We start from the raw sequence: 21,231 nt of genomic DNA on the forward strand, positions 1-21,231 counted from the left end.
TGAACAACTATAAATGGTTATATGACCCACAAGATAAAAATTATAAAATTTTTTGAAATTTGTCTGTCTCTCTCGCAATAAGCAAATCATTTAGAGCACTCCTATTAGTCCAGGAGCTAGCGGAATTTTAGGTGACTGATTTTTTTACGCCTGAAATTTTTTCCACGAGTTATTATGGTCATGTCTGCCAAATGTAGACAGGTGGCAGAGTCTGTCCGCGGGACATAGAGCGAACAGAATTTTTGTAACTTGTATTAATTTCCAAAGACATTGACTGATTTCATTACAACTGATTTTTTTACACTTGATTATTTAAACCATGTCAACAAGAAAAAATGAGTTGTCCGACAAAAAAGTTGGGACATGACCCGTGTCTGCCATTTGAAATTGGTAATTTTTTCTTTGACTCTTGACTGATTTTCTTACAGCTGAATTTTATTTTACAGTTTAATAATATATTATATAAGGATGAAGTATATAACCTTGTCCGACAATTTTAGTGGGACAGAACCGCTCTCTGACGTCTTTGTTATTAATCATTAATGTTTGACTAATTTTCTTACAGCTAATTTTTATGGTGTACTTTTAAAATGCCAACAGAAAGACATTGATATATTCGTCCGACATTTTGGGTGGAACAACACGATATAAAGGCAGAAAAATCTTATACGCGGCTTAACAGAATACAGTTTCTCAGTTGTTTCGACAAATAATTTTAAATTAAGAGCTTTACGTATAATTTATATAAGGTACCTATGAATAAATACAATTTTTATATATATAGCATAATTTTTATACTATATATATGTGGCATTCTCCGTCAAAAAGACCACCCCCTCTACACACTTCAATTTTAGAGATATAATGTTTTGTAAGGGTTTAACATTTTCGTTAAAGGGTCTATCGTCATAGGTCCGCCATTTTGTTTGCTCAATAAAGGCCATACGGCATCAAAAAATAACCCTTTAACGAAAATTTTAAGTTCTAACAAAACATTTTAACTATAAAAATGTGCAGAGAGGGATAAATTATCGAATTTTAATTCAAATTATGGAATTTTTTATATATATATTATATATATATTTATATATATATATATATATATGTTTGGCGCACCGCCGTGTATCATAGTGTAAATAGTAGTTAATGATAGGATTGATTTCGTGTTGTCGTTTCACATTGTTAATTGTACGGTTCTTGTATTGATCAGTTATACCGGGTTAAATTATCGCGCCTATTAGCGAAACGTCGGTGGATCGCGATTGGTATAATACACTTGTCGATATTCGCGCGACTCACCCGACTCGTGCTGCCCGCCCACGGGTGGCATCCCCAATTATGAGAAAAATTCGGTACTCGCTCGCGCCGTACTTCGCAGGTGCGCGAGCCGGAGAACGGAAGAGAGGGACTCATCAGTCGAACGTCGTGAAGCTCACACGTTACCGTTTCGCATGTGCAAACTTGGAGTGCTCGGTCGCCCATCGCAGACCACGAAGGCCTAATCGCTTGATATCCTGCCTATCTGTGACTGCTTGCTATCCTGCCTATCTGTGCCTGCTTGCTATACCTGCCGGTCCGTGCCTGCTTGCTATACCGGACTGTTGCATGCTTTCGCCTTGCACGCCAGAGATCTCGCCAACGGGAGGACGACGTCGACACCCAGAAGGCGCCGGGCAACGACACGGTGAGTCGCCTCGCATTTTTTGATATTCGTTTGCTTGCTTCGCTTTATTCACTTTCGCGAGGGCACGGGCCCTCTGGTCCTTCGAGAAAATTTGTCGACCAATCGCAAATCCGGGGAGCGCCTCATACCCCCCCGTGCAATATATGTATAAATAAATAAGTAAATAAAAATTATTTTTAATTAGTATCACATGTCCAATAATAATAATCACAACATTATTTTTGTCAGAGAGCAAATATGTCCCACTATTTTCATCAGACACGAGTGAATATCGTTAGTATATAAAATTCCAAAGAATTTGACCACTTTGTTCGACAGAAATACTCCAGTAAATAATATCACATGTCCAATAATAATATTTACAACATTATTTTTGTCAGAGAGCAAATATGTCCCGATATTTTCGTCAGACACGTGTGAAAATCGAAAATATATAAAATTTCGAACAATTTGACCCCTTTGTCTAAAATACTTCAGTCATTAATTGATGATTAATTAACATGACAAAGACGTCAGAGAACGGTTCTGTCCCACTAAAATTGTCGGACAAGGTTATATACTTCATCCTTAATATATTATTAAACTGTAAAATAAAATTCAGCTGTAAGAAAATCAGTCAAGAGTCAAAGAAAAAATTACCAATTCCAAATGGCAGACACGGGTCATGTCCCAACTTTTTTGTCGGACAACTCATTTTTTCTTGTTGAAATGGTTTAAATAATCAAGTGTAAAAAAATCAGCTGTAATGAAATCAGTCAATGTCTTTGGAAATTAATACAAGTTACAAAAATTCTGTTCGCTCTATGTCCCGCGGACAGACTCTGCCACCTGTCTACATTTGGCAGACATGACCATAATAACTCGTGGAAAAAATTTCAGGCGTAAGAAAATCAGTCACCTAAAATTCCGCTAGCTCCTGGACTATATAGCTTTGACAAAATATAATAATAATATAATTTCTTCCTCTTCTGCTTCTTTAATAGCAAGAAAAATCATTAAAGTTTTTTCCTTCTTGTATCAAGATATTTGAAAACTATTAGTAAGAAAATATTCTTCGTTATAAGAAAACTTACTTAAAAGAAATAAAATATTCCTTTCCTTAGCTGTAGAATAATTATTTTTCTCTGTGAAATCGCGCGACTCTCATCGCGCTTTTGACAACAGTATGCGCGACTGCTGTCGCGCGATTAGTGCTGCGCGGCTGCAATTGCGCGGTTTGAGCATCAAAAATCGCGGTATTGACACTCAACCTTAAAAGGTAGAGTGTCAATGGCGCGATTTTTGACGCTCAAGCCGCGCGATTGCAGCCGCGCGGCACTAATCGCGCAACAGCATTGCAGTCGTGCATACTGTTATTAAAAGCGCGATGAGAGTCACGTGACTTTACAGAGAAAAATAATCATTTTATAGCCAAGGAAAGCACTTACTTATTTTAATTTATTTATTTTAAGTACAAGTTTTTTATAACTGCACGGGGGGGTATGAGGCGCTCCCCGGATTTGCGATTGGTCGACAAATTTTCTCGAAGGACCAGAGGGCCCGTGCCCTCGCGAAAGTGAATAAAGCGAAGCAAGCAAACGAATATCAAAAAATGCGAGGCGACTCACCGTGTCGTTGCCCGGCGCCTCCTGGGTGTCGACGTCGTCCTCCCGTTGGCGAGATCTCTGGCGTGCAAGGCGAAAGCATGCAACAGTCCGGTATAGCAAGCAGGCACGGACCGGCAGGTATAGCAAGCAGGCACAGATAGGCAGGATAGCAAGCAGTCACAGATAGGCAGGATATCAAGCAGTCATATAGGCAGGATATCAAGCGATTAGGCCTTCGTGGTCTGCGATGGGCGACCGAGCACTCCAAGTTTGCACATGCGAAACGGTAACGTGTGAGCTTCACGACGTTCGACTGATGAGTCCCCCTCTTCCGTTCTCTCGGCTCGCGCACCTGCGAAGTACGGCGCGAGCGAGTACCGAATTCTTCTCATAATTGGGGATGCCACCCGTGGGCGGGCAGCACGAGTCGGGTGAGTCGCGCGAATATCGACAAGTGTACTAATCGCGATCCACCGACGTTTCGCTAATAGGCGCGATAATTCAACCCGGTATAACTGATCAATACAAAAACCGTACAATTAACAATGTGAAACGACAACACGAAATCAATCCTATCATTAACTACTATTTACACTATGATACACGGCGGTGCGCCAAACAATAACAAAAAATATTTTTTTACTAATAGTTTTCAAATATCTTGACACAAGTCTTTAAAAAGCCAGAATCTTGTTTTGAGTAAATGTAATACAACGACTTTATGGTAGATTTGCGGATACACCTTATCAAATACTTGATCCGCAAATTTACCATAAAGTCATTATAAGCATTACATTTACTCAAAACAATATTCTTGACTTGTGTCAAGATATTTGACAATTATTACTAAGAAAATATTCTTGGTTAAAAGAAAATTTATTTTAAAAAAGTAAAATAAAATAAGTAAAGCGCTTTTCTTGGCTGTAGAATGATTATTTTTTGTGTAGTCTTTTATGAAACATGGAGGAAAAAACTTTAATGATTCTTCATGCTATTAAGGCTCCTGGTCCCTGAGCCGAGAACTCTGCATTGACGGTGGCGCCGTACCGTCGCGGCAGAAATAAAAACTCTCTCCTCTCACTCTCTCCAATGGAGAATTCTGTCTTGTGACATGTTGACAACCTATTTTGCGTTGCGTTAAATTTCTTTATTATTCGATCTGTATTTGTGCTATAACGTTTAACGTATTCGTGAAACTCGTAAAATTGACCGTATGGTAAGATTTGCAAGAAATACATATACGGAAGGCATTCTCCACTCCTTTCGATAGTCGAAAACGGCTTGTTTTTCCGTATGTTTAGGCTTCGTTTCATGGCTGTTTGTTTATTGTCGAGGGAAAAGGATAGTATTCGGTCAATTTTAGAAGTGTGCTGAAACGATCTAAATAGTGCTTTTTTATTGAAATGTCTTTTTATTTTGGAAAATACCGCAACATAAAATAGGGTAATTTCTCGCCTCGATAGCAAGAAATTCAATATGGCCGCGGTGACTACCCAGGAGCCTTAAAAGATAAAGAAGAAGAAGAAATTACATTATTATTATTTTGTGAAAGCTATAAGAGTGCTCCAAATGATTTGTTTATTGCAAGAAAAACGGAAGAATTTCAAAAAATTTTATAATTTTTATCTTGTGAGTTATATAACCATTTATAGTTGTTTATCAATTCACACAGCATAAAATCATTCATGTTATGGAACGTTAATTTAATTAAAAAGTAGAATTTGCCAAAATATTAGCGACTAAACTGCTCCAAATACAATTGAGTGAACTGAGCCTCGCGGCTAGACTGCTCCAGGAGCAATTGAGTCGCGCGATTCTGAATCGCGTCGCCACCAGTGTTGCCAGATTCTAGTTGAAAGGTTCTGCCGCGAGAAAGCCGTAAATCCACCCAGTTCCGCCGCGTTTCAAATGTACCAATTTCGCCCAATTCCGCCCAATTCTCGTGTACTGCGCGAAGCGGGAAGATTGAAAGAATTGACAAAAAATGTTATAAAAATCAAACATTGTTAGATAATTATATTTAGATAAATACTCTTTTTCTATAATATTTATACTTTAAAGATAAGACTAATATAATATTTATACTTTAAGATAAGATAACATTTATACTTTAAAGATAAAACTAGTAAGACTAATACATTTAAGTTGATAATTTAGTTGTTGAGAGTCTGTTTAACGTCTTGATTACGCGTCAGGCCTCCACAATGTAATCCTTTCAACAACTGATATATATATATCTATTCTGTCATGTCATTCAATTCCGCAAACAAAAACATTTGGTTCCATTCCGGGACAGGAGCAATGTCTACGCCGTCTATATTTCCATCTTCAGAAGTTAAGCCGATAGCAATGGTAGGCACCTCGTTTAAATTACCATCCATTTTTTCTTCATTGTTAGAAGCAGCTGCTCCAGGCGCAGTTGAGTTGCGCGATTCTGAATCGTGTCCCCACAATCGCTAGAGTCGTATGATTAAAAACGCGGGATTGGCAATAGTTCCTTTGTATTACATGCAAAGCAGACCATAATCAAAGACGCGCGGCTACAATCGCGCGGCTTGAGCGTCAAAAATCGCGCTATTGACACTCAACCTTTAACTGGGATGACTGGGATTATCGCGTACGCTGGTCGTATACATTGGTTCGATAGCCAAGAAAAAATCTCGTATCGCGGCAAGACGCAAAAAAAATGGGGCAGAAAAAAGGAGAGGCAAGTTTATCGGTCACCTTCTACATTGCGGTCGGACGCGTTGTAGTCGGGTATCGGCGACTTTCGCGTAATAGGTCGAGTGTCAATAGCGCGATTTTTTACGCTCAAGCCGCGCGATTGCAGCCGCGCGTCTTTTATTATGGTCTGCTTTGCATGTAATACAATGGAACTATTGCCAATCCCGCGTTTTTAGTTGTACGACGCTTGCGATTGTGGCGACGCGATTCAGAATCGCGCGACCCAACTGCGCCTGGAGCAGCTGCTTCTAAGGGCCTAAGCAGAATGGCTGTCTTTGGCAGTGTTTTATGCCTTAAGTCTTTGTCTTATGTAACGCACAATCCTGTATGTACAGTATTGTGCGTTACATAAGACAAAGACTTAAGGCATAAAACACTGCCAAGACAGCCATTCTGCTTAGGCCCTAACAATGAAGAAAAAATAGATTTTAATTTAAACGAGGTGCCTACCATAGAGTCCTAGATAATAGAAAAGTGACATTGAAATCGATAGGTGCGATATATCAATAAAGCCGCCATTTTCTTTCTCCAAATGGAATAGGAAAGTGCGTATAAGAAACTGTCCATTTTAGAAACGGTGTGCTTGCCGTAAATATATTACAGCGTAATGAAAGCTATATCCCATATCTCTTCTAAAGTATTCTGAACATTATTTACACAACAAAATAAACCTATGTATGATTTTAATAATCGTAAATATATGTATAATTATATTGTGCTATTTAAAAAAATTTTTTTTTTGTGTGTATCCATAATTTTACAAAATATAAGATTTATTTTTACAGGAATGAAAATGGCTATGGGGAAAGTTGCAACTAAATGAACATATATATAGAAAAATTACATCTCTGTTATTCTCAGTCTATTTGATTATTAATTATTGAAAATTTTGTAAGTGTAGCAAATTTAATAATAACGAAAACGAATTATTTATACAAATTAATCGGGCTGAAATTGTAAAAACATGTATTTATATCTTTTTATCTTTTGAAAAATTGTATCATATATAAAAAAGAGCGTCATTTTTAATTTTAGTTACGCAATTTTATCTTCTATATGTATATAGATATGAAAGTTTACTTTGAAACATGTCGACAATATACAAGGAAAGTTGTTAAAAAGTCAGAATGCTTGTAAAACATTATATTATACAACACACCTGATATGCATATGAATATAGCTTCTTGTTGCCTTAATCAATGTAACATGTACAATCAAGAAAAACGAAAAATATATTAATTTATAAGATTATACTTGCAGATACATAATAAAGTAAATGAAAACGTACTGTGTATTTTATTGTAAATTATTAATACAGTTCTTTGAGGAATAGTGTAAAAAAATTTATATTATAACTTTACTACGTTTTTATAGATACATATATCTACGAGACAATAATATTCGATTCATTTGACATCTATAAGAGAAAATTCATTTTAAATTAAATAAAATATGATTTATTTTATATTTATACTTGGTTCAACTCTCAATTACAATTCGAATAATTGTGCTCTTCAGATTTCAAAATCTTCCTCGGCAGCTGGCAATATTACGATCGTTGCAACCAAAGGTTTTGGATTTGCTTTCTTGCAGAGTAATATTTTAACTTTCCCTGATATTTGACCCTTTAAGTTTGCGCTAACAGCTAGTGGTATAGGTACAGCACTTCCTTCAACCTGAAAAAAACAAACAATTATTTTGTAAATTATTCCTTCTCTTCATTTACACCTATAAATAATGATTTGTCCCATGCTACACTAGTATAGCAAATCTGAAAGATACCCATGCTGTTCCATCTAGTAGATTCATATACCTATGCACGCGTATATGTGTACATACATAACGCATATACATATTAAATGGAACAAAATAAGCATCTTTCAGACTTGCTTCACTAGTCAGGTATGGAACAAATCATTGTACAAGGATATATATCACAGTGTTGGTACACACCACACAGGAATATAAAGGCAAGAATTGAAGTTATTACAATATTTAAAAAACAACTTACAGAATTAACAGTTGATGTGCATACATCTAAACAATCTCTTTTTACATCTAAACCTTTGTATCCGAGCTTGTCTCTATTTGTAATGGATTTGCTCCAATCTTTTCAGTCTCTATTTGTAATGGGTCTGTTCTATTCTCTTCAGTCTCTATTTGTAATGGATTTGCTTCATTCTTTTCAGTCTCTATTTTTAATGGGAGTGCTTCAAATGCTCCTGAAAAAATGTGCATGCTATCAGTAAATGACTTCGCTATATGTATATGTATATATTTGCTACATTGCAGCTTACAAAGCACACAAACAATGGGTCCTTAGGCTCCCAAGTAGATCCATTAATATTCTTAATACTGTTAATCCATCTAGCTTTCTGTTCTTTATTTCTAGGAAAACGATGAAACATAAGAGTTTCATTGTTGTTCTCGTCTCCTACCTTCCGTCCCTTACTTTTATAAGTATTTTAACACGTATATGTACACAGCACTTTATTCTGAAGAGGAAAAATAATGTTTCTCATAAAAAACAATGAAGTTTAACATTCCTTTCAATAGGTAGAATAATTTATATTTAATAAAGATTTATATACATGAGAGTACTTACGTCATAATTAATAGAAGAATACGCAGGAAATCGGGATATATACAACCAAGTATCTGTATTCTGTAATTGTTACACAATCAGGGCCTTAGGGGCCTTTCAATTATTAATTCGCGAATACATGGAATCACGTAATGTCTTGCGCTGTCTCACGTGCAGCGAAACACAGACGTGTATTAACCTTACTTATTTAATCATAAGCGAGAAACAAAATAGCGCTAGATCACGTGATTTACTTAGCCAATCAGGCCATTCCCTTCAATGTCGCTTCTTTATTATCTAGGACTCTAGCCTACCATTGCTATCGGCTTAACTTCTGAAGATGGGAATATAGACGGCGTAGATATTGCTCCTGTCCCGGAATGGAACCAAATGTTTTTGTTTGCGGAATTGAATGACATGACAGACATGACAGAATAAATATATATCAGTTGTTGAGAGGGTCACATTGTAGAGTCCTGACGCGTAATCAAGACGTTAAACAGACTCTCACAACTAAATTATCAACTTAAATGTATTAGTTTCTAATCTTATCTTTAAAGTATAAATATTATATTAATCTTATCTTTAAAGTATAAATATTATCTTATCTTAAAGTATAAATATTTTATTAGTCTTATCTTTAAAGTATAAATATTATAGAAAAAGAGTATTTATCTAAATAAAATTATCTAAAAATGTTTGATTTTTGTAACATTTTTTTGTCAATTCTTTCAATCTTCCCGCTTCCGCGCAGTATACGAGAGTTATAAATGGGCGGAATTGAGCAGAATTGGTACATTTGAAACGCGGCGGAATTGGGCGGATTTAAGGTGCCGACTGATAGCAGCGCGGAACTTCAAAAGGAAATTCTAGGGGCTTCTGAACTATTCCTGCGTTGCCGCATTGAAGTTAGATCAATCCAACTTTATTTGCGGCATCGCACAAGTGATTATTTGAGCGAAATTTGAAAAGTAACGATGGGTGGAGTGGAGATTCCAAAGGTTAGTGTTTATGTTTGTATATTTATGTTTGTATAATGATTAAGGATCTAAGATTTATTCTCCGTGCATAATCGCATAATTTGTAAAAACCTATTGAAACAAACTCTTTTCACTATTCTAAGTGTTGGGACACCAGTAGAACCCGATTATTTATGCGCACAAACGCATAATTGAGACCTTTTGCAGCATAATGTCATTTTCCTGCATAATTTCGCATAATGTTGCCAAAACACCGTATTTTCATCATAACATCCCACACAGCACATCATATCATTGGTATACTGAGTATATGCGAGTGATATCATGCATGTGCTGTATGGAATATCATAATTTCACGAGTTTAATCACCTCTATCAAGTTAGCCCCCCCCTCTACCGCAAAAAAATCTGCACTTATTAAAAAATTTAGTGCTATTTATGTGCTAATTTGTTGCTCTAGTCCGGATTTTGTTGCTCAAGCCGTTTAGCAGGAAATGGCGATTGAAATGGGGGGCCAGCTTGTCGTGTCAAGCTAGCCCCCCCCCCCATACTAAAAAACACATATAGAGTGCTCAAATCCAAAAAACAAATACACCAGAATTTGTTGCTTTTTTGTTGCTCCAAGAGCGTGAAAACATTTTTGAAATATAATTATATTTCAAAAATATTAATATTTTTTAGAAAATACGTATATCCGAATACTTAACAGACAACAATATATTGACTACATCTTAAACAACGTTATATTTCTAAAATGTTTTTACGTTATCTTAAAGCAACAAAATAGCAACAAATTCTGGTATAAACGTTTTTTTTATTTAAGCACTTTATATATATTTTTTCGCATGGAGGGGGCCAGCTTGACACAGATTCTAGCCTCATCACATACTAAAAAAACACATATAGAGTGCTCAAATCCAAAAAAAAATACACCAAAATTTGTTGCTTTTTTGTTGCTTTAAAATAGCGTAAACAAATTTTCGAAATATAAGGTTCTGTAAACAATGTCACTAATAAATACTGCATCTTCGACCGTTATCTACGACTTCGATGGTTAAAAACTAATTAAAAGGATTTGTTGCCCGGGTCTCTTTATTATTTAAATATACTATAAACCGTGCCCTCTACCAGAATATGCAACGTATGATTTTGTTGCTCGCTCTTAACTGCAAATAAACAAATTATTTATCTCCGCGTCGACCGTTATCTACGACTTCAATGTCTAAAAACTAAGTAAAAAAATGTGTTGCTCGGTTCTTTTTGGTCTTAAAATATTCGATGGACCGTGCTATCAGAATATGCAATTTACGATTTTGTTGCTTGCCCCTAACTGCAAATAAACAAATTATTTATCTTCTCGTCGATCGTTATCTACGACTACGATGGCTAAAAACTATAAAGTAAAAGAAACTTTTACTTAGTTTTTAGTCATTGAAGTCGTAGATGGCTAAAAACTATAAAGTAAAAAAACTTTTACTTAGTTTTTTAGTCATTGAAGTCGTAGAGAACGGTCGACGCGGAGATAAATAATTTGTTTATTTGCGGTTAGGGATCGAGCAACAAAATCATACGTTGCATATTCTGATAGGGCACGGTCCATAGAATATTTTAAAACCAAAAAGAGCCGAGCACAACAAATTCTTTTAATTAGTTTTTAGCCATCGAAGTCGTAGATAACGGTCGACGCGGAGATAAATAATGTTTATTTGCAGTTAAAGGCGAGCAACAAAATCATACGTTGCATATTATGATAGGGTACGGTCCCTAGAATATTTTAAGACCAAAAAGAGACGAGCACAACAAATTCTTTTACTTAGTTTTTAACCATCAAAGTCATAGATAACGGTCGAAGATGCAGTATTTATTAGTGGCATTGTTTACAGAACTTTATATTTCGAAAATTTGTTTACGCTATCTTAAAGCAACAAATTTTGATGTATTGTTTTTTTGGATTTGAGCACTCTGTGTTTTTTAGTATGTAACAGCCTATCTTTGTTAATCGAACGCGGACTAGCTCGCCGAATCAGAAGTTTGATAAATGGCCCAGAGACAATAATCAGTTTGTAAAGCACACAAAATAGTTTATTCAATTTGAGATGTACAGAAAGTGACGGAACGCGCTACTCGGTATAATACATACAGAAAATGACGGAACGCGGTATTTACAGCGGGAGGTAGTGCATGTGCACTTCGGCGCGGTATAGCAGAATAACGGAACGCGGTCTTACAATGCGAGACGGGACGCGATATTTACAGCGAAAGGGCAGTGCATGTGCACTCGGCGCGGTACAACGGAAGAACGGAACGCGGTGTTACAACGCGAGACGAAACGCGGTATTTTACAGCAGACGGTAGTGCATGTGCACTCGGTGCAACGTAACGAAAAAACGGAACGCGGTATTTTACAACGGCAGGCGGGGCATGGGTGCCCGGCGCAGTATCACGAATGGTAAGACGGTGACGGACACGATATCTACAACGGCAGGCGGGGCATGGGTGCCCGGCGCAGTATCACGAATGGTAAGACGGTGACGGACACGATATCTACAACGGCAGGCGGGGCAAGGGTGCCCGGCGCAGTATTACGAAGTATAATGCCCGATCTACAATAGCTGTAGTAAGCCTCAAGATGTAAGAAATTGACCAATCACAGTCGATTATTCTCCTCACATTCGCCTGTAATTGGTCAATTTCTTACGGCTTGAGGCTTACTACGCAGCTTACTACAGCTATTGTAGATCGGGCATAATACGGTACAACGCGTCTTCGACGCGGCAGGATTGCAAATAAAACCCAGGGCTGCGGTAGCGAGAGCACTCGTTACGAGGCCGAGCGTGCTCGACCCCGCGTGTCCGTGACCGTCGGGGTTTTTAGGATGGAAGTCGGAGACACCCGAGAGCTTTCGGTCGAGGCGCAGAGCGCTGAACCTCGTTGGTGTGTCGCCCTAGGAGTCGGTAGGCTTTGTCGGAGATAGCTGAAGGCTCAATGGAGACGAAGTCAATTCTCGCCGAGAACGCCGGCTTATTCATATATCTCCCAGCGCGGCGCGGCGGGTCCGGTGGGAAGGAGGCCGATCGTCAGGCGAACCGTGCGGGAATACGCTTACGCGCGCTTGCCTTCGGTGCAGGTCGGCTTCCTTCGGCGCTTGTCGACGCCGCGCGAGGAAGGCACCGGTGCAGCGTTCTGCCCGCGCACACGGTGCGTTTGGAATGTTTAAAAAATGTGGGCTCGCCGCGCCCTATCCTCGCCCGACGGAAGATCGCGGTATGGTTTTCGGCGGGGCCGGTCTGGTTGGCGGCGGGGTTAGCCCCGCATCGGGCTCGCCCCGGTAAAGGGTGGCCCACCCTTGGTCGATCCCGGGGTTGGTTGGGTCGTATTCCTCGGCGTCTTTGTTGAGGATCTTGGCGATCTCCGTTAAGATATCGGGAGCCGTTGTCGACGTGTCGTCTTCCATGGCTTCGATCGTTCTGACGATCGGCTCTCCTCAATGCTTCGTTCGCCAGCGGTTTCGTTTTGACGCGCGCTTTTCGATCGCGTAGGTTTGAACGGCGGTGACGGCCGGTGCGGGCGCGTTCCTCCTCCCCCCCAAGGTCCGGACCAGGTACGCCGGATGTTGTATCGACAAAGGCGCGCTTGAGATTCTGCACGTGTATGTGTCGGTACCATTTCCCCGAGCGGCTGCGGAGATCTACAATGACGGGTGAAACAATGCGGCGGATTTTTAGCAGGCCGATGAATTTTGGGACGAGTTTTGCGTTAAAAAACGTTTTCTTGTTGGATATCGGGCGGTCCCGCTTCCAGACCCATTTCCCGACCCGCGGTCTCCACTCTCGGCGGCGGAGGTTGTAATGTTTCTCCTGGTGCTGGAACGCGCGAGCCAACTGTATTTTCACGAGTTCGTATGCCTCGGTCAAGCGACGGTGGAGGGTCGACGGTGGGGCCGAGGTGTCGCGCGGCGCGTTTTTTTCGGGGCGCCGTAATTCGCGGTCGTGGTTCAGGTACGCGGGCGTGTAACCGGTCGCGTCGTGCGTCGCCGTATTGTACGGGGTTGCAATGTGGTCCATAGACCGGGGTGAATCGGTGGCGTATGCCGCAGTCGTCTAGGAGCTTCGCGAGTTGTTTGGACTTTAGCTGGGTGCCATTATCAGTCAGGATTTCGTCCGAGCACCCGTGACTAAGGATAATGGTCTCGGTAATGTATTTTACAATGGCCGGCGCAGTGGCCCTTCGCAGCGGTCGGAGCTCGACCCATTTCGTGAATCGGTCTTGCATATTTAGGAGCCAGATGTGGCCGGTGGCGGATCGCGGGAGCGGGCCGACAAGGTCGATGGTGACCTGTTGCCAGGGGTGGTCGATCGTGGTCGGGTGCAATTGGCCGGCCGGTTTTTCCTGCGCGACCTTGTACGCCAGGCACGTCGGGCATTCTCGTACGTACTTCTGACATGTACATAATATTAAGGTATAGAACATCTGCTACTAATAAATGCATTTTAGACTATTTTAGTCCGAGTATAGAGCCCCAAATTCAGATTATTACAAAAACTTAAATTAAGTAGAACTTCTCGAAAAAAAATCTTGCCATACTCCAAGTCGAAAAAATTTCGTTATTTTCAATATAATTTTTATACAATCGAATAAGAATACAAGCCATTTTTGGTCTAAGCTTAGATCTTAGGCAGCTCAATATTAATTTCCGTGTATATGTATTCGTGTATCATTTTTATAAATTTTGTTTTTAATTTAAAAAATTGACAAACTACGAAAAAAACGACTTTTTCATTATTTTAAAAAGTACAGTTACACAAAAATGCAAGTTTTAAAAATTAAGTACACTATCGGATTTATTGGTCGTAGGCCTAAACAAACAAATACATGTCTTCTCCTTTTCAGAACATTTCTCAGAAAAAATTGTCAAAATTATTGTAGTAGTTCAAAGTCAAAACATGAAAATTTCAGCGAAAATGCTCATATACGTACAAAAATATTCCTATAAAAAATATTAAATATTAAGATACGACGGATACGTTAATGTAGGGCTAGCTGGAGTAGCGGCCTCGATCGCATCAGCTGACAATGAGTTAGAGCGAGAAAGAGGGAATGATATTCTTTCTCTCGCTCGCTCGCTCGGCGCACTGAACTTGGCCGCGGCCGCAGCTAGTGTTATCGGACTCGGTACTATGCGATAGCGTGTGGAAGAATAAAAATAATATTTTTGTATGAATATTACTTTTATTTCACAATCGTTGCAAATACATTAAAATATAAATGTTCGGATCCGTACTCCGAACGGCGCCAGACCGGGCGCGCGCGGAACCACCTCACTCGCGCGCCGCAAGTATAACACCTGTCGCCGCGAGGCGGCTGTCATTACTCGCACTTAAAATTCAGACGGAAACGTTCATAAAAGCGAGCCTGCCCATAAGGAAATTATTCTTCTCTCGCATCGACACTCCTCCGGGCGTTACATAAACTAAGGTGGAGAGACTGCGATTGAGACGAATACCACATTCCGCTCCAACCTGGAGCGAGCGGAATACGCTTACCGTTCTTCGGAACGAGGTGCTAACGACCAGCGCCTGCTGTCGAGCCAGGGAGAGTCCAGCCAAGGAAACGGGCTTGGAAAAATTAGCGGGGAAAGAAGACCCTGTTGAGCTTGACTCTAGTCTGGCACTGTAAGAAGACATGAGAGGTGTAGCACAAGTGGGAGATGGCAACATCGCCGGTGAAATACCACTACTTTCATCGTTTCCTTACTTACTCGGTTAGGCGGAGCGCGTGCCCCGAGGGCTTCGTGCCCCGGCGGTCACGGTGTTCTAGAGCCAAGCGTGTCAGAGTGGCGTGAAGCCTCGCGGCCGATCGCCGTTAATACTCCCGCGTGATCCGATTCGAGGACACTGCCAGGCGGGGAGTTTGACTGGGGCCTCTCACCCGCCAAACAATCGTTCGATTTGTGGTGGTAGTCAAGGGCCGCTCTGCTCGAGGCTCCAGCAGAGGACCCCGAAGAAGACCTCGACAGAGAAGGTAAGCCAGGAGGCCCTCCCCACCAAGACGACCAGAGGCAGCAAGACCGGCGCCTCCACCAGAGCCGCTGTGGCATTTAACAAGAATCAGCCTCTCCAAGTCGCATAGGAGACTCACACGCCCACCAGGGCTGAGCCTAGCGCCGGGCGACCCTCGGGCACTGAGGCCCTTACTACCGGGTGCCTGGAAGACCGTGGGCACTCAAACGGATAAGAAGAAGAAATCAAAAAGGAGCAGCGAAGCGAAGACCAGCGATGCAAAGACCAGCGAACCGAAGACCAGCGAGTCGGCCCTGCCCTTCCCTGTGATCCCGGAGTTACCTCTTGATCGGGCCCCCACAACTCCGGGAAAACTAACAGACGTTAACAACAACACTAAATCAATTCCATCTAAGCAAGCGGCAAAGAAGCTCTTGCTTTAGATTTTTTTAAGAAGTCCGGCGCTTTTGTGCGCCGGCATAAGACAAGCTAAAAATTAAAGCCCGAACCTTGATGTACAGATAGACGCAATAAACTTAAACTTTTACCAGAGCTTCGAGAGTCAGATTCACTCGCCTTAAACGTCGAATTCCTTGCCGTTCCGAAATAATAAACGTGTCTAAATATGTGCCAATTAGGTATTTATTTCACGTAGAAAACAATACATTATCTATGTATATAAAATAGTTAAAAAATTAGTAAAGAACAAGAATAAAAAAAAAGAATTTTGACATGTATTTTGACATGTAATATAGCGATTGTAACCACGCTCGGCTCTTATTGCCTAATTAATTCAAATATTTAAAAACAAAAAAATCGAACAGCGTAGGTTGCGATTCCGCGTTCCTAATATTACTTATTCTTACTTTTACTGAGGCTGCGTTCGGGGAGCGCGCTATTAGCGCTATTGCATCGTTCTATCTTTATCGCTCATCAAGTCATCAGGTGTAAAACAAGGATAGAATAAGCAAATAGCGCGCTCCCCGAATTTAGCCTTAATGTGCCATTTATGTAGTATAACATATCTCTCTACATGTCTTATAACACACGCGTACACTATCGACCGCCCTATATTCCAAGCATGTATTATTTTCTACGTGAAATAAATTTTTAGCACATATTTAGACACTCATACGTATATTAATATATTTGCAACGATTGTGAAATAAAAGTAATATTTACGCATGCCAGAGAAAGAGAATTTGCATGTGCCTCTGCATATAAACCTTCATTAAAGAAAATCTTTTTTTCTAGGCGTTGAATCTTAGTTCTATTTACACAATATTGTTCCTACACGTTTGCCCTAGGGCGCTGAGGTGTCATTATATATATATATATATATATATATACAGGGTGTCCGAAAAATCGCCTACTCCACTTTGGGAGGTGATTCGGGACCCAAAAACAAGCAAAAAAGTTTATACAAACATAGGTCCGGAAATGAGCCGTTTCCGAGTTATAGCCACTTTTATGTTCAAAAATCGTAATTTAGAATCCGCTTGGCATCCATCTTTCTTAATTATTTCTTAAATTAAAAATTTTTATTTTTAAATATTTTTAATTTTTTTAATTTAAATTTTTTTTATTTTTTTTCAATTTTTCAATATTTGTAACAATTACATTATTTTTAAAAGAAATTAGTTGTTTTCACGGCTACTTGAAATCAGTTGTTTTCACGGCTATTCGAAATCAGTTGTTTTCACGGCTACTTGAAATCAGTTGTTTTCACGCCTATTCAAAATCAGTAAGTAAATCACGGCTTTTCAATAAGTTTCAAATTATTATTTAACAACACCTTACTTTTAGGTTGTATCTAATCTTTCCGTATTCATCAATGGATCGTTTAAGTTTTAGAGCCAGTTCCACAAACGTCGGTTAACTCTTAACCTCAGGTTAACTTATCCTTTGTTTCTTTCTAACGTCCCCCTTAGAAAGAGACGAAGAGTAAGTTAACCTAAGGTTAAGAGTTAATCGACGTTTGTGGAACTGGCCCTTAATGAATTAGCTGATATGCATCTTATGTATGGTCTTGCTCAAAGTAATGCTGCCGAGGCAAGAAGATTATACATCCAGTCTTTTCCAAATCGAGATGTACCGGGAATAGCGTCTTTTCGAAATGTAGACAGAAACTTGAGAGAATTTGGTAATTGTAATTAAAAAAAATTGAAAATAAAAATTTACGATTTTTGAACATAAAAGTGGCTATAACTCGGAAACGGCTCATTTCCGGACCTATGTTTGTATGAACTTTTTTGCTTGTTTTTGGGTCCCGAATCACCTCCCGAAGTGGAGTAGGCGATTTTTTGGACACCCTGTATATATATATATATATATATATATATATATATATGTGTATATATATATATTGTGACGTTGCACCGTGTGCACGTCACAGTCTTCCCCGTTCCCATCTTTGTGTTGCGCGCGTGCTGTTGAGTTTTGGAGTTTTCGGGAAGAGGCGGCCGGAGGGCCCGTTTGGACGGCGTGGCGCCATCCGCCGGTGCGGTGAAGCGCCCTGATCTGGAGGGCCGAGAGTCGAAGCCGCGGGAATGATCGAGAGACTGTTGAGGAGACCGCGAGCGTAAACGGACGTCTGAGGAGAGTTAAGCGAGGGCGGCGGCCCTAAGAGATAGATTGAAGGAAGGAAGGAAGGACGAGATGTAACCAGCCACCCATCCCAGACATCAGGTATCGGGGAACGGCGGGCGGAGTGTCAGTATCGTGTCGCGTAAGATTTTGAGAGACGCGTAGGCTTGCTTAAGAGTTTCCTTGCCTACGCGCCATTGCCGTGAATCCATTGAGAGGATTATCGCTTTTCGTTTCGTTACGTTTCGTTTCTACGAGTAGGACATATCCCGCCCGCTGACTCCCCGAAAGAATATCGAAGGGGCGTCCGTTTCTTCACGACTCGACCGACCTGGGATCGGATAGTAAGAACGGTGCGGCGCCGGCCGCCCGCCACGAGGGTGATGCGTGTCGCGTGTAAAACCTCGCCAGTCGACTCAACAGTCCGTCGCGTTAGATTATCGTTCCGAGTATTCGGAGATTACCGTTTATGATTATCGTGCCTATCGATTAGTGTGTAAGATATCGGCGTTCCCGGTAGAGTTAGTTTTCGCGTAGTGAAAACTTCGTCGTGCGGGTTTTCCCCGCGCCCGGCCGTCCAGGGGCGTGTCGGCCTCCGGGATATATAAATTACCGCGCCCGGTACGGGAAGTGTGAGGCGTCGGAATATCGGAATTAGAGTCAGCCTTCTCGAAGAAGGTGCCCGAAATAGACCGCGATTAACATTCGGAAATTGAGAGTAAGATTTACTCCGGCGGAGAGTACCGCACGCCCCGGGCTGAAGTAGGCGTGAGTATCACGTGCTCGCGGCGTGGACCGTACGGCGAGGCTTCGCGTTATTTACGTTTCGAGGAGTGTTATGCGAGACCTCTTATTTTGCGTGTATCGTTTAAGTTGCGAGAAACCTTGAGTTATATTGCGCGTATCGTTTAATTGGCGAGAACTTTATTTTGCGTATATCGTTTACGTTGCGAGAAGCCTTGAGGTATATTGCGCGTATCGTTTATTCTACGAGAACTTTATTTTGCTTGTATCGTTTCAGTTGCGGGAAACCCTGAGTTAGATTGTGCGTATCGTTTATTTTGCGAGAACTTATCGTGCGTGTATTGTTTATTTTGCGAGAGATTATTGGGCACGTATCGTTTCTTACGCGAGAAATTATTGTGCGCGTATCGTTTATTTAGCGAGAACTTTTGCGAGAAATCCCGACGGGGTATCGTCCCCTCCGAGAGAACCCTTTATTTTGCGTGGGCCGTGCGTTCTACGAGAAGTCCTTATTTTGTGGATATTGTTCCTTCGGCGAGAATTCCCGCGTGTAGCGGTCGTTCCCGAGAACTCTCCGTTCGCGTGCGTTGAAGTAGAGTTATTCTCCGTAATTGGTCGCGCAGACAGAGAGTAGAGTCATTCAATTACGATTCGGTGTGACGTGGTGGATGTGGTCCTAATGATGGATCTCAGGATTGGGGCATAGTTGGCCCTACGCTAGAACTGACGGAACACATAACGTCACACTTATTTTTGTATTTCATCGGAGAGTCTCGGGTATGAGTTAAGATTAGTTTCGCGCTCCCGTTACGCTTCATTACGTTCTGCGTATTTCATCGCGTATACTCTTTCGTGATTACGTGTCTTATTTCGTCGACATATATGATTACTTTTCGCGTATTTCCTAGCGTAGATCTTCAGCGTAGTAAATTGTCAGCGTATACTATTACTTTTCGCGTATTTCTTAGCGTAGACTATTTCGTGCGTGTATTCTTTCCTCGGCGTATATTATGGCGCCTCGCGTACTTCATAGCATAGAGGGTCCCTTATTGCGAGTACAAGTTACTCGTACGTTTTTCCGCGAATCTTAGTTCTGCGTCCGAGTTTGTTTATAACGCGCGGGCCCTTCGAACGACCTTGCGTGGTCGGGGAATTGTTCGCGTCCTATAAGTTGTGTAGGAGATTTGGGGCCGTAGGGCCGGTATTGATGAGGGATCGGAGAAATTAGCGTAGTAGTGGAGCAGTCGTGGGGTAGCAGCCTAAGTGCTAGGCTTGTGAGCGAAGGATCCCGAGTTCAAGTCCCGGTAGCTCCGTTAATTTTTCTCTGCGCTTACAGTTGTACCGCTATTATCAAACTTTCTTATATTATATTTTGATTTACATGTTACTTGAGTGCTTTCTTTTGTGTTGGTCTCGCCTCGCCAAGGTTAAACCCCTCTGGATTCAGCCTATGTAAGGACCACGACCCTCTAACAAAATTCCTGAGCAGTCGTTGCGATCGGTCAGAGCGGATGTGTCATGACGTGTGAATTTGAGAGAGCCACGTAGGCGTGTTTGAGAGTGTCCTTGCCTACGCGCTATTTTAGAGTTTATGTCAGATCTTTTTCGCGAGTTAGAGTAAACGGTGGTGTGGCCGTCTCCACACCTGGCGCCCAACATTGTTCGTATCGCTTTCGAGATCCGCTCTGCCACCCGATCATATACTTGCTACGCGATTCAGTCCCGCCTCGCGCCTCAGGGAACATCACATAGAGAAATAGCGTCGCAATATATATCCACCGGATCTCCCTTTGTATTTATAAAATGTATTATGTTATCATTTCTCATCCATATGTGATCTTGAGAATCTATAATGTTGCCGAAAGTAACTTCCATTTCTCTTATTCTTGGTTTCGGTAATTTTCTCGGCGGTGTTCGTTCTTTTAAATTAAATTTCTTATTTATTTTCTTGCTTAATTTTTTGCTTGGAAATTTTATATATATATATATATATATATATATATAAACAAAGGACACTACTCCTAATAAAAGACCAGTAAATAAAAAATTTCCAAGCAAAAAATTAAGCAAAAAAATAAATAAGAAATTTAATTTAAAAGAACGAACACCGCCGAGAAAATTACCGAAACCAAGAATAAGAGAAATGGAAGTTACTTTCGGCAACATTATAGATTCTCAAGATCACATATGGATGAGAAATGATAACATAATACATTTTATAAATACGAAGGGAGATCCGGTGGATGAAATAGGCGAAGAATTAATTGATAGGAAAATATGTCAAAAACCGAGGAATTTTAAAGGAGTAATAGGATATGTGCTAATATCTCAGAAAAGAACAATAA

General features: G+C 40.6%; 1 protein-coding gene and 1 long non-coding RNA gene across 2 annotated transcripts in view; one reads left to right on the forward strand and one right to left on the reverse strand.

The window, feature by feature from the left end:
* Window positions 1–7,360: 7,360 nt before the first annotated feature.
* Window positions 7,361–8,482, reverse strand: LOC139815053 (uncharacterized). Its single transcript, XR_011732654.1, has 3 exons — window positions 8,292–8,482; window positions 8,006–8,216; window positions 7,361–7,670 (listed from the first exon to the last, which is right to left on the reverse strand). It is a non-coding gene; the product is annotated as an uncharacterized lncRNA (long non-coding RNA).
* A 911-nt stretch (window positions 8,483–9,393) lies between these two features.
* LOC139814270 (uncharacterized) overlaps window positions 9,394–21,231 on the forward strand; it is a 30,807-nt gene continuing 18,969 nt past the window's right edge. Inside the window, exon 1 of the mRNA XM_071780410.1 lies at window positions 9,394–9,579. Coding sequence (XP_071636511.1) covers window positions 9,556–9,579 — 24 coding nt within the window. The 5' untranslated portion in view covers window positions 9,394–9,555. The remainder of the gene's footprint in view (window positions 9,580–21,231) is intronic.

This window comes from Temnothorax longispinosus, chromosome 6, assembly GCF_030848805.1.
Source record: "Temnothorax longispinosus isolate EJ_2023e chromosome 6, Tlon_JGU_v1, whole genome shotgun sequence".
Taxonomy (NCBI): Eukaryota; Metazoa; Arthropoda; class Insecta; order Hymenoptera; family Formicidae; genus Temnothorax; species Temnothorax longispinosus.